This window comes from Oncorhynchus mykiss, chromosome 6 (genome assembly GCF_013265735.2).
Source record: "Oncorhynchus mykiss isolate Arlee chromosome 6, USDA_OmykA_1.1, whole genome shotgun sequence".
In the NCBI taxonomy this organism is placed as follows: domain Eukaryota; kingdom Metazoa; phylum Chordata; class Actinopteri; order Salmoniformes; family Salmonidae; genus Oncorhynchus; species Oncorhynchus mykiss.
The window spans coordinates 39,000,260-39,016,041 of NC_048570.1; the positions used below are offsets into that span (position 1 = coordinate 39,000,260).

At 44.1% G+C, this 15,782-nt stretch overlaps 1 protein-coding gene across 3 annotated transcripts; it reads right to left on the bottom strand.

The window, feature by feature from the left end:
• Positions 1-4,951: 4,951 nt before the first annotated feature.
• LOC110525916 lies at positions 4,952-15,242 on the bottom strand. Of its 3 annotated transcripts, XR_005052095.1 has the most exons (12): positions 13,960-15,241; positions 12,544-12,662; positions 12,176-12,343; positions 11,749-11,853; positions 11,339-11,461; positions 10,971-11,138; positions 10,629-10,686; positions 10,274-10,374; positions 8,385-8,545; positions 7,718-7,843; positions 6,191-6,278; positions 5,924-6,005 (listed from the first exon to the last, which is right to left on the bottom strand). XR_005052095.1 is itself a non-coding variant. In XM_036980072.1 (11 exons), exons 1-11 carry the CDS (start codon positions 14,027-14,029, stop codon positions 5,875-5,877), a joined length of 1,257 nt encoding a protein of 418 aa, XP_036835967.1. In that variant the 5' UTR covers positions 14,030-15,242; the 3' UTR covers positions 4,952-5,874. The 3 variants fall into 3 exon arrangements, 2 of the variants coding, with proteins under 2 accessions (XP_036835967.1, XP_036835968.1); XM_036980072.1 differs by lacking the exon at positions 8,385-8,545 and having other exon boundaries at positions 4,952-6,005; positions 13,960-15,242; XM_036980073.1 differs by lacking the exons at positions 5,924-6,005; positions 6,191-6,278; positions 7,718-7,843 and adding an exon at positions 7,852-8,191 and having other exon boundaries at positions 13,960-15,242.
• Positions 15,243-15,782: the final 540 nt, after the last annotated feature.

Here is a 15,782-nt window from a genome sequence, read left to right on the forward strand (position 1 = left end):
CTCAGGCCCGGAAGCTAGGGTATGCATATAATTGGCAGATGGGGATAGAAAACACTCTAAAGTTTCTAAAACTGTTAAAATAATGTATGTGAGTATAACAGAACTGAAATGGCAGGCGAAACCCAGAGGACAAAAAAAATAAAATTCAGCATACCACTGATTTCAATGACTACCACTTTTATAATAGGGCGAAATGGTCCCCGATTGCAGTTCCTAGGGCTTCCACTAGATGTCAACAGTCTTTAGAAAGAGTTTCAGGCTGGTTTTTGGAAAAATGAGGGAGAAGTTGTAGTTTTTCTAAGTGGCTCCCATTTTGGCTGTAGTGTTTCCAAGTGCATGGCCGAGAGAGAGCATTCTTTTTGTTTATCTCCGGTAAAGACAATAACGATTCTCCGTCTTAAATTTGATTGTTTATTTGCATATTAGGGTACCTATGATTTGATTATAAATGTTGATAGACTTGTTTGGATAAGTTTATTGGTAACGTTTGGGATTCATTTTGAATGCATTTTGAAGGAGGGAAACCGAGGGGATTATTGACAGAAGCGCGCCAGCTAAACTGAGTTTTTCAGCATAAAGAAGGAATTTATCGAAACAAAAGGACCATTTGTAATGTAACTGGGACATTTTGGAGTGCCAACAGAAGAAGATCTTCAAAGGTAAGGCATATATTGTATCGCTATTTCTGACTTTCGTGTCGCAACTCCCTGGTTGAAAATGATTTGTTATGCATTTGTGTGCTGGACGCTGTCCTCAGATAATCGCATGGTTTGCTTTCGCCGTAAAGCCCTTTTGAAATCTGATTAACAACAAGTTAAGATGTATTTTTATGTATTGCACTTGTGATTTCATGACAGCTTAATATTTATAGTAATTTAATTTGAATTTGGCGCTCTGCCATTTCACCGGATGTTGGCCAGGTGGGACGCTACCATCCCAAGTATCCATAAGAAGTTTTAAGAGCCTTCCTCCCCTCAGCGGCCTCCTGTGCTAGATACTACACGTTCTCCCACTACACAGACACCAGACAATAAAACCAGTAGTTATCCCACTACACAGACAATAAAACCAGTGAAGTAGTTCCCGCACTACACAGACACCAGACAATAAAACCAGTGAAGTAGTTCTCCCACTACACAAAATAAACAGTGAAGTAGTTCTCCCACTACACAAACAATAAAAACAGTGAAGTAGTTCTCCCACTACACAGACACCAGACCATAAAACCAGTGATGTAGTTCTCCAATACAATACAGCTGAGCCAGCAGCACTGGTGGAAAGATCTTTACAGCTGGACAACTGACCATGAGAGACATTGGAAGAAGTTAGAAGTTCCTCTTAACCAACAGTACTTCAATTTGTGTCAATACGGTATAGAAAATGTCTATTAAATTAAAGCCATGCTTATTGGATGGAGAGTAATCAATACATTGTGTTTTCTGCATACACTTGATTAGGTCAGTCTCTCAAATGGCATCCAATTCCCTATATAGTGCACTACTGTACTTTTGACCAAAGTCAAAAGGTCAAAAGTAATGCACTATTAGGGAATAGGATGATTTGACTGACTGAAGAATTATGTGCTTTGAGAGACTAGTCAAGGACCATATCACCTCCACCCTACCTGACACCCTAGACCCACTCCAATTTGCTTACCGCCCCAATAGGTCCACAGACGACGCAATCGCAATCACACCGCACACTGCCCTAACCCATCTGGACAAGAGGAATACCTATGTAAGAATGCTGTTCATCAACTACAGCTCAGCATTTAACACCATAGTACCCTCCAAACTCGTAATTAAGCTTGAGAACCTGGGTCTCGACCCTGCCCTGTGCACCTGGGTCCTGGACTTCCTGACAGGCCGCCCCCGGGTGGTGAGGGTAGGTAACAACATCTCCACCCCGCTGATCCTCAACACTGGGGCCCCACAAGGTTGCGTTCTCACCCCTCTCCTGTACTCCCTGTTCACCCACGACTGTGTGGCCATGCATGCCTCCAACTCAATCATCAAGTTTGCAGACGACACTACAGTGGTAGGCTTGATTACCAACAACGAGGAGACGGCCTACAGGGAGGATGTGAGGGCCCTCGGAGTGTGGTGCCAGGAAAATAACCTCACACTCAATGTCAACAAAACAAAGGAGATGATCGGAAACAGCAGGGAGCAGCCCCCTATCCACATCGACGGGACAGTAGTGGAGAGGGTGGAAAGTTTTAAGTTCCTCTGCATACACATCACAGACAAACTGAAATGGTCCACCCACAGTGTGGTGAAGAAGGCGCAGCAGTGCCTCTTCAACCTCAGGAGGCTGAAGAAATTCGGCTTGTCACCAAAAACACTCACAAACTTTTACAGATGCATAATTGAGAGCATCCTGTCGGGCTGTATCACCGCCTGGTACGGCAACTGCTCAGCACATAACCGTAAGGCTCTCCAAAGGGTAGTGAGGTCTGCACAACACATCACCGGGGGCAAACTACCTGCCCTCCAGGACACCTACACCACTTGATGGCACAGGAAGGGCAAAAAGATTATCAACGACAACAACCACCCGAGCCACTGCCTGTTCATCCCGCTATCATCCAGAAGGCGAGGTCAGTACAGGTGCATCAAAGCGGGGACTGAGAGACTGAAAAACAGCTTCTATCTCAAGGCCATCAGACTGTTAAACAGCCATCACTAACATTGAGTGGCTGCTGCCAACACACTGACTCAACTATAGCCACAAATTGATGTAATAAATGTATCACTAGCCACTTTAAACAATGCCACTTTTTATAATGTTTACATACCCAACATTACTCATCTCATATGTATATACTGTATTCTATACCATCTACTGCATCTTGCCTTGCCTATGCCGTTCGACCATCACTCATTCATATATTTTTATGTACATATTCTTATTCATTCCTTTACACTTGTGTGTATAAGGTATAAGGTAGTTGTTGTGAAATTGTTAGATTACTTGTTAGATATTACTGCATGGTCGGAACTAGAAGCACAAGCATTTTCGCCACACTCGCATTAACATCTGCTAACCATGTGTATGTGACCAATGAAATGTGATTTGATTTGAGCAGCGTGCCACCGTCATCACCACATCTTAATTACTCGGGGGGCCAATTGGCCATTTATGCTGCACATATCGCATGTGAGCCAGAGGGGCTCTCTGACTGGAGCTGCTTGCTGCTGCGCTCTGACCCACATACCTGCCTGGCTGCCTGAGGGAACTGCTTTGTTTTCCCCTTAAAAATTGATGATATGGGAGGCTGTGATTTGGAGGAGAAGATGGAGGAGGGACGGGGGATGAGGAGAGTGCTGTGAGGATGGGGGGGCACATCAGATAAATAATTATTTGAAAACGGGAGGAAGGCGGGCCACAAAAAAAATGTAATATTGCTAGCTATCGCTACTGCTCTCTCAATCATTATTTTTTGACTTTCTCTACCAGGGGTTCTGTATGGACTTTATACGCTTTATGATCAAGTGTGTTTCTCTTTCTTCTGAAGGCTGACATACAGTATTCACACCCCTTTTACTTTTTTTCACATTTTGTGTCACAGATCTACAGAGATCTGATCCCGATGCAGCTGCATCTCAGTGCTATAGGCGTCACTACAGACCCTGGTTCGGTCCCGGGCTGTACCACAACCGAATGTGAGAGGCTGGTCTGAGGGCTTGTAGGCGGCATTGTCACAGCATCATCGGACTGAGCTTATTGTCGTTACAGGCAATCTCAATGCTGTGTGTTACAGGGAAGACATCCTGCTGGTACCCTTCCTGTAGGCTCATCCTGACATGACCCTCCAGCATGACAATGCCACCAGCCATACAAATCAAATCAAAGTTTATTTGTCACTTGCGCCGAATACAACAGGTGTAGAACTTACAGTGAAATGCTTACTTACAGGCTCTAACCAATAGTGCAGAAAAGGTATTAGGTGAACAATGGGTAGGCAAAGAAATAAAACAACAGTAAAAATACAGGCTATATACAGTAGTGAGGCTATATACAGTAGCGAGGCTACATACAAACACCGGTTAGTCAGGCTGATTGAGGTAGTATGTACATGTAGATATGGTTAAAGTGACTGTGCATACATGATGAACAGAGAGTAGCCGTAGCGTAAAAGAGGGATTGGCGGGTGGTGGGTGGGACACAATGCAGATAGCCCCGGTTAGCCAATGTGCGGGAGCACTGGTTGGTCGTCCCAATTGAGGTGGTATGTACATGAATGTATAGTTAAAGTGACTATTCATATATGATAAACAGAGAGTAGCAGCAGCGTAAAAAGAGGGGGCGGGGAGAGGGGGGGGGGGCACACACTGCTCGTTCTGTGTGTGATTTCCTGCAAGACAGGAATGTCAGTGTTCTGCCATGGCCAGCGAAGAGCCCGGATCTCAATCCCATTGAGCACGTCTGGGACCTGTTGGATCAGTGGGTGAGGGTGAGGGCTAGGGCCATTCCCCCAAGAAATGTCCAGAAACTTGCAGGTGCCTTGGTGGAAGAGTGGGGTAACATCTCACAGCAAGAACGGGCAAATCTGGTGCAGTCCATGAGGAGGAGGAGCACTGCAGTACTTAATGCAGCTGGTGGCCACACCAGATTCTGACTGTTACTTTTGATTTTGACCCCCCCTTTGTTCAGGGACAAATTATTCAATTTCTGTTCGTCACATGTCTGTGGAACTTGTTCAGTTTATGTCTCAGTTGTTGAATCTTGTTATGTTCATACAAATATCTTACACATGTTAAGTTTGCTGAAAATAAATGCAGTTGACAGTGAGATGAGTTTGCTGAGTTTATGTATATATATATACACACACACACACACACACACACACACACACACACACACATTCTATTCTGACATTTCACATTCTTAAAATAAAGTGGTGATCCTAACTGACCTAAGACAGGGCATTTTTTACTAGGATTGAATCAAGAATTGTGAAAAACTGAGCGTAAATGTATTTGGCTAAGGTGTATGTAAACTTCTGACTTCAACTGTAGTGCACTATAAAGACAATAGGGTGCGCCATTTGGGATGCAGCCTTAGTTTGGTTAGTTCCAGATACAGAAGCTCCCTAGTCGCTGTATCACCTGCCTCAACCAGTTTCGGACTCTATGTTTCACATTGATCTACTCCATGCATGACCCAATTACAGTATTATATTGACCCCTTGTTCTCAGTCACATGCCAATCCATGTCTCCATCTCTCTGATCCAATTTCACCTAAATAACTGTCTATCTAATCAAAGTTCTGTTTGTATTGTGTGCTTTATTCCTGAGGGGGAATCATTACTTCTGTATGTTTATAGCCTTATAAACAAAGGAAATATCAAACCGAGCCATTACGCAAGATGACCTCTTCTTTCAACTCCCCTACTAGTTCATCTCATCACCAGATTCTTCCATCACTTTCATATTCTTCTGCCTTTCATATTCAACCACGGTTCCATATCCCCCTCTCCGTCTTACACACTCAACACTTCAGAATGTTCTGCTTAGTGCCACCACCCAATGGTTTATGAGAGGTGCAATCGCACTCCAGCGCACTGTTTTTCCACGGTTTGAATATATCCCAGATGATGTATTTTATGAATTGCCGTGTCAAAGTTTGCAAGTGTTACCTAATTGCAGAGAGGGCGGAGAGATTGTAAAAACATAACTTTGTGTTAACTAGACCGTACTCTAATCTCCCTGATCCTTAACATAGCTGTAAGAAACTCAGGTATGAAGTAGACAACAAAGAAAGTCATAAAACCATACTATGAATGTTTATTATTCCTCAGCCTTACTCCCTGTAGGATGTAGAGGGCCACAGCTGTCAGGCTGTCTGGTCCTTCTCTCTGAAACATGCCTCTAGCTCTTCTTGGTGCCCCTCGGGGCTTTCTTCTTGGGTTGGTGGGCCTCGATCAGATGGATACTGCGACGCTTGATCTCCTCGCGGGACAGGGTGCAGTCTTCCTCCAGACTGCGGAACTGGAACGTGTCTGAGACGGAAGAAGGGAGCAGGTGATAGAGGAGCTATTAGACACAACAAACCAGAAAACACTATTAGCAAAGCACTAAACAGCCATTATGCAAACATGCAGGAATGGATACCAGCTGTTAATAAGCTGTTATTTACAATAGACTTAAAGCCATGCAGAACAATACATCCAAGAAAAAAACATACCTTCTGAGACGCTGTTGTACACTGGGCTGCTGGCCCTTTTGAGGTTTCTGGGCTCCATCATGATGCTCTGCTCCAGGAAGCTCCACACCTGAGGTGAGAGGTAAGAGACCAGGGGGGTGAGACCAGAGGGGAGAGACCAGAGGGGTGAGACCAGAGGGGTGAGACCAGAGGGGAGAGACCAGAGGGGTGAGACCAGAGGGGTGAGACCAGAGGGAAGAGACCAGAGGGGTGAGACCAGAGGGGTGAGACCAGAGGGGAGAGACCAGAGGGGAGAGACCAGAGGGGTGAGACCACAGGGGTGAGGGGTGAGACCAGAGGGGATAGGGGTGAGACCACAGGGGTAAGAACAGAGGGGAAAGGGGTGAGACCACAGGGGAGAGGGGTGAGACCACAGGGGAGAGGGGTAAGAACAGAGGGGAAAGGGGTGAGACCACAGGGAAGAGGGGTGAGACCACAGGGGTAAGAACAGAGGGAAAAGGGGTGAGACCACAGGGGAGAGGGGTGAGACCACAGGGGAGAGGGGTGAGACCACAGGGGAGAGGGGTGAGAACACATGGGAGAGGGGTGAGACCACAGGGGAGAGGGGTGAGACCAGAGGGGAGAGGGGTGAGACCACAGGGGTAAGAACAGAGGGGAAAGGGGTGAGACCACAAGGGAGAGGGGTGAGACCACAGGGGTAAGAACAGAGGGAAAAGGGGTGAGACCACAGGGGAGAGGGGTGAGACCACATGGGAGAGGCGTGAGACCACAGGGGAGAGGGGTGAGAACACAGGGGAGAGGGGTGAGACCACAGGGGAGAGGGGTGAGACCAGAGGGGAGAGGGGTGAGACCACAGGGGTAAGAACAGAGGGGAAAGGGGTGAGACCACAGGGGAGAGGGGTGAGACCACAGGTGAGAGGGGTAAGAACAGAGGGGAAAGGGGTGAGACCACAGGGGAGACGGGTGAGACCACAGGGGTAAGAACAGAAGGAAAAGGGGTGAGACCACAGGGGAGAGGGGTGAGACCACAGGGGAGAGGGGTGAGAACACAGGGGAGAGGGGTGAGACCACAGGGGAGAGGGGTGAGACCAGAGGGGAGAGGGGTGAGACTACAGGGGAGAGGGGTGAGACCAGAGGGGTGAGACCACAGGGGAGAGGGGTGAGACTACAGGGGAGAGGGGTGAGACCAGGGGGGTGAGACTACAGGTGAGAGGGGTGAGACCACAGGGGAGAGGGGTGAGACCAGAGGGGTGAGACTACAGGGGAGAGGGGTGAGACTACAGGGGTGAGACTACAGGGGAGAGGGGTGAGACCAAAGAGGTGAGACCAGAGGGGAGAAGGGTGAGACCACTGGGGAGAGGGGTGAGACCAGAGGGAGACGGATAAGGGATGAGATTGAACAGTATCTGAGGTGAGACCAGAAAGAAAAAGTGAGAACTCGAGCTTTGAGGGGAGAGTTGAGAGACTCGGACTCAGAGAAGAGGTAGACAGAGATGAGAGCTAGGGGAGGACAATCAGGGCTAAGGAAGGAAATTAAACCAGTGTCACCTTCTCATGGTCGGCAGTGTTTTCCTCAGTCTTCTCTGAAGCTGTGGCCTGCAGTGTGAGCAGACGGACACCGATTTCCCTCAGCTTCTCGGTGGCATCCAGATCCCCCAACTCCCTGGGAGAGTCCTAAAGCAAGATAAAAACATTTGCTTTAGAATCCTCTCTATTCCTGAATAACATCACCAAGGGCTAGTTTCTATAATGAGAACAGTAGTGGTCCAAGAACAGAGCCTTGAGGAATGCCCAAACACATTTTCTGGCTGATAGGTGACCAGGGGATTGTTTTCCTTGGTGACCACGAAAGGGCCAGATGAGACTGAGCTGTCCATCTAAAATGACTACCATGACATGCACACAGCTAATGCTGAAGAACAGGTTGTTGACACCCTGCTCCACCCCATGCAGCACAGATTGGGCCTTGCCCAGCTTGGCTTCCCATTGGATTTCTGCATTTCCTCCTTCAGCTGCTCAAACCTTGAGAAAAACACAGAGGGTGAATCTCAAATGTGTTTCCTCGATTCCTGACATGCCCTCTCCTCGCCTCCTTTTGTAAAACCCATTGGAGAAGAAGGTCTGAGATCTGAGATCTGAAGGACCTTCAGATCTTCTCCTCTATTTCTATGGATGATACAGAAGTATTTTTTCTTCTTCTGTGGCTCGACTGTACCTGTCGGAACCGGGTCCGGCGCTGAACTTGAGTTGGGCGTACTGGAGCTCAAGGGTAGCCAGAGTCTCCATGCTCTTTCTGACCAGCTCCTCACACTGGGTTATCTGGGTGTGCAGCTGCTCCCTGGTGGCCTTCTGAGAGGCCAGCTGTGTCTCCAGCTCCTAGACAGACAGGTGGAAAGGTAGACGACACATACTCAGCCTTGAGAGACTACCGGCACCAGTATTTCTAATATTGAGTTGCAGCTTTTGCACTCAGAACAGACTCAATTCATCGAGGCATGGACTCTACAAGGTGTCGAAAGCCTTCCACCGGAATGCTGGCCCATGTTGACTCCAATGCTTCCCACGGTTGTGTCAAGTTGGCTGGATGTGCTGTCGGTGGTGGATCATTCTTGATACACTCGGGAAACTGTTGAGCGTGTAAAACCCAACAGCGTTGCAGTTCTTGACGCACACAAACCGGTGTGCCGGGCATCTACTACCGTACCCAGTTCAAAGGCACTTAAATCTTTTGTCTTGCACTTTCCCCCACTGAATGGCACAAATACACAATCCATGTCTCAATTGTCTCAAGGCTTAAAAATCCTTATTTAACCTGTCTCCTCCCTTTCATCTACACTGATTGAAGTGAATTTAACATGTGACATCAATAAGGGATCATAGCTTTCACCTGGATTCCCCTGGTCAGCTATGAAAACCCAACTGACATTTACTCCTGAGGTACTGACCTGTTCCACCCTCTATAACCACCTTGATTATCTATGAACGCTTGAACATCTTGGCCATGTACTCTTATAATCTCCACCCGGCACAGCCAGAAGAGGACTGGCCACCTTTTAGAGCCTGGTGCCTCTCTAGCTTTCTTCCTAGGTTCCTGCCTTCCTAGGGAGTTTTTCCTAGCCAGTGTGCTTCTACATCTGCATTGCTTCCTGTTTGGGGTTTTAGGCTGGGTTTCTGTATAAGCACTTTGTGACATCTGCTGATGTGAAAAGGGCTTTGTATATAAATCTGATTTGAGTCAGGCTATGCCGTGGATAGAGCACGTGCTCCTAATGTTATGTACACAGTGTATATATGCAGTTAAAGAAAATGACTTTTTACTCCAAACATTTTCCCTGACACCCAAAAGTACTACATTTTGAATGCTTAGCAAGACAGGAAAATGGTCCAATTCACACACCTAGCAAGAGAATATCCCTGGTCATCCCTATTGCCTCTGATCTGGAGGACTCACTAAACACAAATGCTTGGTTTGTAAATTATGTCTGAGTGTTGGCTGCCGGTAAATAAATAAACACGAGAAAAATCTGGTTCTTAAAATTCTTAATACAAGGAATGTGAAATTGTTTCTACTTTTACTTTGATACTTCAGTATATTTGAGCAATTACATTTACTTTTGATACTTCAGTACATTTCAAACCAAATACTTTTAGACTTTCACTCAAGTAGTGTTTTGCTCGGTGACTCACTTTTACTTGAGTCCTTTTCTATTAAGGTATCTTTACTTTTACTCAAGTAGGACAACTGGGAACTTCTTCCACCACTGGCAACGTGTGGATGACCTTTTTGTTCAGCGAGACTGTCAGGTCAGGTACCAAGCCTAGGGTGTGTTTGAATACCTTTGTATTTTCTGTCATGTCAAACCTACCGTAAGTGCTCCAATATATTACATTTAATAAAAACTACAACACCCCAGTGTGGTTAGACATTACTGCAACGTAACTCAACAAAATGAAACAACTACATCAATGCGTCATGGGAAATAACAAAGGGCTGTTTGCAACAGTGGCTTATATTAAAACGTTAGATTAATGATAGGCAACACACGCTGCTTATTAGAAGTTGTGTATATAGTAGGGCTAAATGATCCACGTGGGCAACCATACCTGCAGATCAGTGCAGCTGAGGGCTTCCCTCAGAGCATCAATATCCTCCACCAGTTTGAAGACGGACTGTGTCGTAATGGGGGCCGCGATGGTCTGCTGGGCTGCAGGGGGAGAACACAACACAGGCACACATCATTTCAGCATCAATCCCAATGCAGAACATGGGGAACTACAATGTGAGCACCTGAAAACCGGCAACACGATGAATATGGATATCATTACATATTGCCTTTGCTCATGTATGATTCAGAATACTACTGTCTTCAAGATAGAATACTATTTGGACATCGGCGAACTGATATTTACTGTATTTAATACATAAGTGTCTGTGGTGTAAGATCATCTGATGTAATACCTCTGATAGGGGATGTATCTTCAGCCAGTCCTTCTCTGGTAGACGACCCTCTCCAACCCTATAAAACAACAACACTCACTGACTGCAATAGGCATTTAAGTGTCCCTCTTGACTAACATGTTCACTTTCAATCTTTTCTTACATTCTCCTGTTCTCTCGCTGTTTCCCACAGGTCCATCCCTCTCACTCTTTATTTGTCTCTCTCTCTCTTTGTTTCTCTGTTCCACACAGGCCCATCCCTCTCCTTCCCTTTCCCTCCCTATTTCTCTCTTCCTCCATCTCGCCCTCTGTCTCTCCCTCCAGCTCCCCCTCCGTCTCTCTCTCCGTCTCTTCCTCTCTCACCTGCTCTTTCAACTTCTGAGCTACTCTGCTGCTCCGTCGCTCTCCCTCCCTCTCTCTCTCCAGCCGACCCTCCACCTCCTTCTCTTTCGCTCCCCTCCTTTCAGTCAACTCTTTCTCCATCATTCTGCATTCCACCATTAGCTGCCTCTCCACGTGAACCAGCTGACTCTGGTGGCGAAAGACAGACAGACACGTCATACAATTGTAGTGGGAAAATACATACTGGAATTCATGATGAGTCATGGCTGGTATTCAGATGAGCCTGACCTTCTTTCTCTTATTTTCTTCCCAATCATACAAAGACAAGTAAACAGCACACAATAGGCAAGTGGGAGCTAAAAGTTAACGGTCCCCCAGATTTGCCTTACCTTAGTGCAGTCCACTGCAGCCACTGCGGTGTAAGACATGTGCACCACCTTTCCTAGCTCTGACTGCCCGTCGACCACTGAGTTCTGCAGCTGATCCAGAGCCATGGGCATCTCACACACCTCCTGAACCAGGAACAAATGACCCAAACACGGGTCATAGTGGAACTACATTTGTCTGCTTCCCAAATGGATTATATTCCCTATATAGTGCACTACTTTTGACCAGGGCTCATAGGGCTCTTGTCAAAAGTAGTGGGGTCCCATTTGAGACACAACTCTGCCAGTCCTACATAGTCACACTAACTGCAGCATATCTCCCAAGGGAGACTTGAATTCAATGTTGACAATTTAATTAGATTTAATGTCCACAAAGAAGGGCTGATATCTGTGAATGTGTAAGTGTTGCACACCCGATGTAGGTGGTCGCAGACTCGCAGGTAGGTTTTTTGGATCCTCTCAGCCTCTGTGATTTTGATGGTCATCTTTTCTAGGCTGTTCTCCAGCTGTCTCACACGCTACCAGGGGACAATAGAACAGAAACGTCAACACACAAGAAAAATCTTAAACATGATGTCTAGAATCTAGGATCCAAGACATCATTCACTTGAGTCTTGTAATAAGTCAAGGTCACTCAATGTCAACTTTAAGCACCATGGACAAGGCCATTCTCACACTAACTCCCCTAAGCAGTCAAAACTGTGTGTGGTGCTGTCCATGGTTCTGAAAGATCACACTGCTTTCTTCCAAAGTAGGTTTTTGGGAACAATTGAGTCTGTGAGATGCTAGCTCTTTAAAGGGGATGTCGCAAATGGCACCCTGTCCCCTATATAGTGTCACCTGGTCGTAGTGCTGCTCGTCATCATCCAATATGGAGTCCAGCTCCAGGACCTTCATGTCCGGCTCCATCTCCAGCTGCTGTGACTCCTTGGCCCTGACAGCAAATCTCAGCCTGTTGTGCTGCTCTATCAGACTACACTGTCGACACTTCTCCCGCTCCACAACACTCTACACGCACACACACACACACACACACACACACACACACACACACACACACACACGCTGGCATATTATATACAAGTTGATATGTACAACTGGGCTATTAAAAAAATGAGATGCCTTCACAAAGCTAATATTGTCTATGTACGGGTTACTACAAGCTTGCCACCTCTCTCTCTGCCTGAGCTCAAGTTATGTAGGCCTACCTCCATTGATGGTCCAGGCTTGGGCAGTGACCTGCCCAGGGTGCATCTACCTTGTGGAGCTTTCTGATCATTCTCTAAGATCTCCTTTGCAGCATGGTACTCTGCCTGGGTCTGCAGCTCTGAACCCAGGTGGATATCAAACAACATACACAAGAGGGGTGATAAATATAATCACTGCAAACTATAGAGCATTTCATGGGCAACAGAGTACATTTTATGTATTATATATTCTGCAATACAATTATGTCAAGGTGTGACTGATAGCCATTCTCTCCATTCTCTCTCATATATACACAGTGGGGCAAAAAAAGTATTTAGTCAGCCACCAATTGTGCAAGTTCTCCCACTTAAAAAGATGAGAGAGGCCTGTAATTTTCATCATAGGTACACTTAAACTATGACAGACAAAATGAGAAAAAAAAATCTGGAAAATCACATTGTAGGATTTTTAATGAAAATCACATTAATTATATGTGTATATATATATATATATATATATATATATATATATATATTATATATATATATATATATATATATATATATATAATATATATGTGTATATATATATATATTCAACTGTAATATATATGTATATATATATATATATATATTTATATATATATATATATATATATATATATATGTATGTATATATATACGTATATATGTATATATATATATATATACACACATATATACATATATATACATATACATACATATATATATATATATATATACACATATATACATATATATACAGTTGAAGTCAGAACTTTACATACACTTAGGTTGGAGACATTTAAAATCGTTTTTTCAACCACTCCACAAAATTACTTGTGTCAAGCACAAAGTAGATGTCCTAACCGACTTGGCAAAATTAAAGTTAAAGTATTGGTTCAACTGATCGGATCAAATGCATTAAGAAGGAAAGAAATTCCACAAATTAACTTTCAAGAAATGCATTCCTGGTTACTACCTCATAAAGCTGGTTGAGAGAATACCAAGAGTGTGCAAAGCTGTCATCAAGGCAAAGGGTGCTACTTTGAAGAATCTTAAATATAAAATATATTTCGATTTGTTTAACACTTTTTTAGGTTACTACATGATTCCATATGTGTTATTTCATAGTTTTTATGTCTTCATTACTATTCTACAATGTAGAAAATAGTAAAATAAAGAAAAACCATTGAATAAGTAGGTGTGTCCATTCTATTGACGGGTACTGTATATATACACAGGAGATAGACTACAGTGGTTTGTGATAGGACTTCACGAATAGTAGAGTAGGCCTTTTATATTTTCAATGTGGAATATTACATCACTAATTCTTAATTATATTATATGTACACTAAACGTGTCCTTTATAGAACTATTCGAAATAACGGTGGACATAACTAGCTATGACTTTACCTAATTGTTGTACGCAGAGCCGCTGCTCTTGCAGAGTCAGTATCTTTGCCTTTGTATCCTCCGACTGCATACTGTCCTGCCTTTCGCTGTAATATGCATTTTTGTTTTATCGGCGCTTTTCAATAGATTTTTGTCACGCATAGAAGAACCGTGTCATGGATTGATATAGTTCTATTTCGACGTCATAATAAAACACAGATACGTTTTATTACTTCCGGCACGTGAGGTAGTAATGTAAAGGAAACAGTAGCCTATCTTTCAATTGTATTATTTATCAGCATGTGACTAAAACTTGAGCACTAATAGGAATACGGATAAGTAGAAGTCAGTGCAATTTATTAGTCATTACATATCTCACACATGAATACTAAATAGGCTACTGACAGCATAATCTCGTTCCCAGACAACTTTTCCCAAATGCACAATAGCATGAGGACGAGGTTACCGGTAGTTTAACATAGTGAAAGGCTTTAAACAGAGTAACAGCCTATCGGTCGACATTGATTGTTAACTCGTTTTTGTCACTAATATATCAAGGTTTTATTATTAGTTAGTCTGCCTTGTACACAATCGCAGCTAAAAGCTGAATTGCAGTAGACAAAAAAGGAGTTAACAGTTATTTGAAGAAGAATATTAGGTCGCCCATTTAGTCAACCAGTAATTAATTCATAATGTAATGAATTCATAATCAAGTCATTATTATTTTAAATCGGTTTTCAAATCATAAAAGACTAAACCCACTGGTCACAGACGTCAATTCAACAACTATTCCAAGTCGTTTCAATACAAGTTCATTGAAATTACGAACATTGAAATTACAAACAGAAATGTGAAAGGCACATATGGCAACTGAAAAAAGGGAGTATAAAGATGCACGGATATGCTTACGTGACCATGATCATCTGGATTTAGTTCATATCGTTTCACGATGTAACCACAGTATACTGAATGAAATGTAAATGCAATGACCTTGATCATAATACAACCTAACCTAAACGTAACGGCTGAGAAATGATAAATAGTGTAACGACCTTAACCCGACACCAAGAGGCCACCCCCGAATTCGCTACAATAGGGTTTTGATCAACAGCATGTTGGATCTGTGCAAACAGCAGCACATTAGAGAAGTGCTCTGACTGTGTATATGCAGGTGAGTTTGTAAGGATGGGACCCAGTTTATTATAGTATAATACAGTTGAAGTCGGAAGTTTGCATACACTTAGGTTGGAGTCATTAAAACTTGTTTTTCAACCACAACACACATTTCTTGTTAACAAACTATAGTTTTGGCAAGGTGGTTAGAACATAAAAAGAAATCAGCCAAGACCTCAGAAAAAATATTGTAGACCTCTACAAGTCTGGTTCATCCTTTGGAGCAATTTCCAAACGCCTGAAGGTACCACGTTCATCTGTACAAACAATAGTACACAAGTACTATTGGACCACGTAGCCATCATACCGCTCAGGAAGGAGACGCATTCTATCTCCTAGAGATGAACATACAAAAGTATCTATATCCACAGTGAAACGGGTCCTATATCGACATAAACTGAAAGGCCGCTCAGCAAGGAAGAAGCCACTGCTCCAAAACCACCATCAAAAATAAAAAAGCCAGACTACAGTTTGCAACTGCACATGGGGACAAAGATCACTGGTCTGATGTAACAAAAATATAACTGTTTGGCCATAATGACCATCGTTATGTTTGGAGGAAAAAGGGGGAGGCTTGCAAGCCAAAGAACACCATCCCAACCGTAAAGCAGCACGTGGGTGGCAGCATCATGTTGTGGGGGTGCTTTGCTGCAGGAGGGACTGGTGCACTT

Bases quoted from the DNA above. Each gene is read 5' to 3' on its own strand.
- LOC110525916 (XM_036980072.1), bottom strand. From the start codon at position 14,029: ATGCAGTCGGAGGATACAAAGGCAAAGATACTGACTCTGCAAGAGCAG. The intron at 10,375-10,628 runs GTATTACATCAG...CTCCCCCTGCAG, and splicing joins AGATACATCCCCTATCAGAG to CCCAGCAGACCATCGCGGCC. The intron at 6,006-6,190 runs GTATGTTTTTTT...CTTCCGTCTCAG, and splicing joins GTACAACAGCGTCTCAGAAG to ACACGTTCCAGTTCCGCAGT.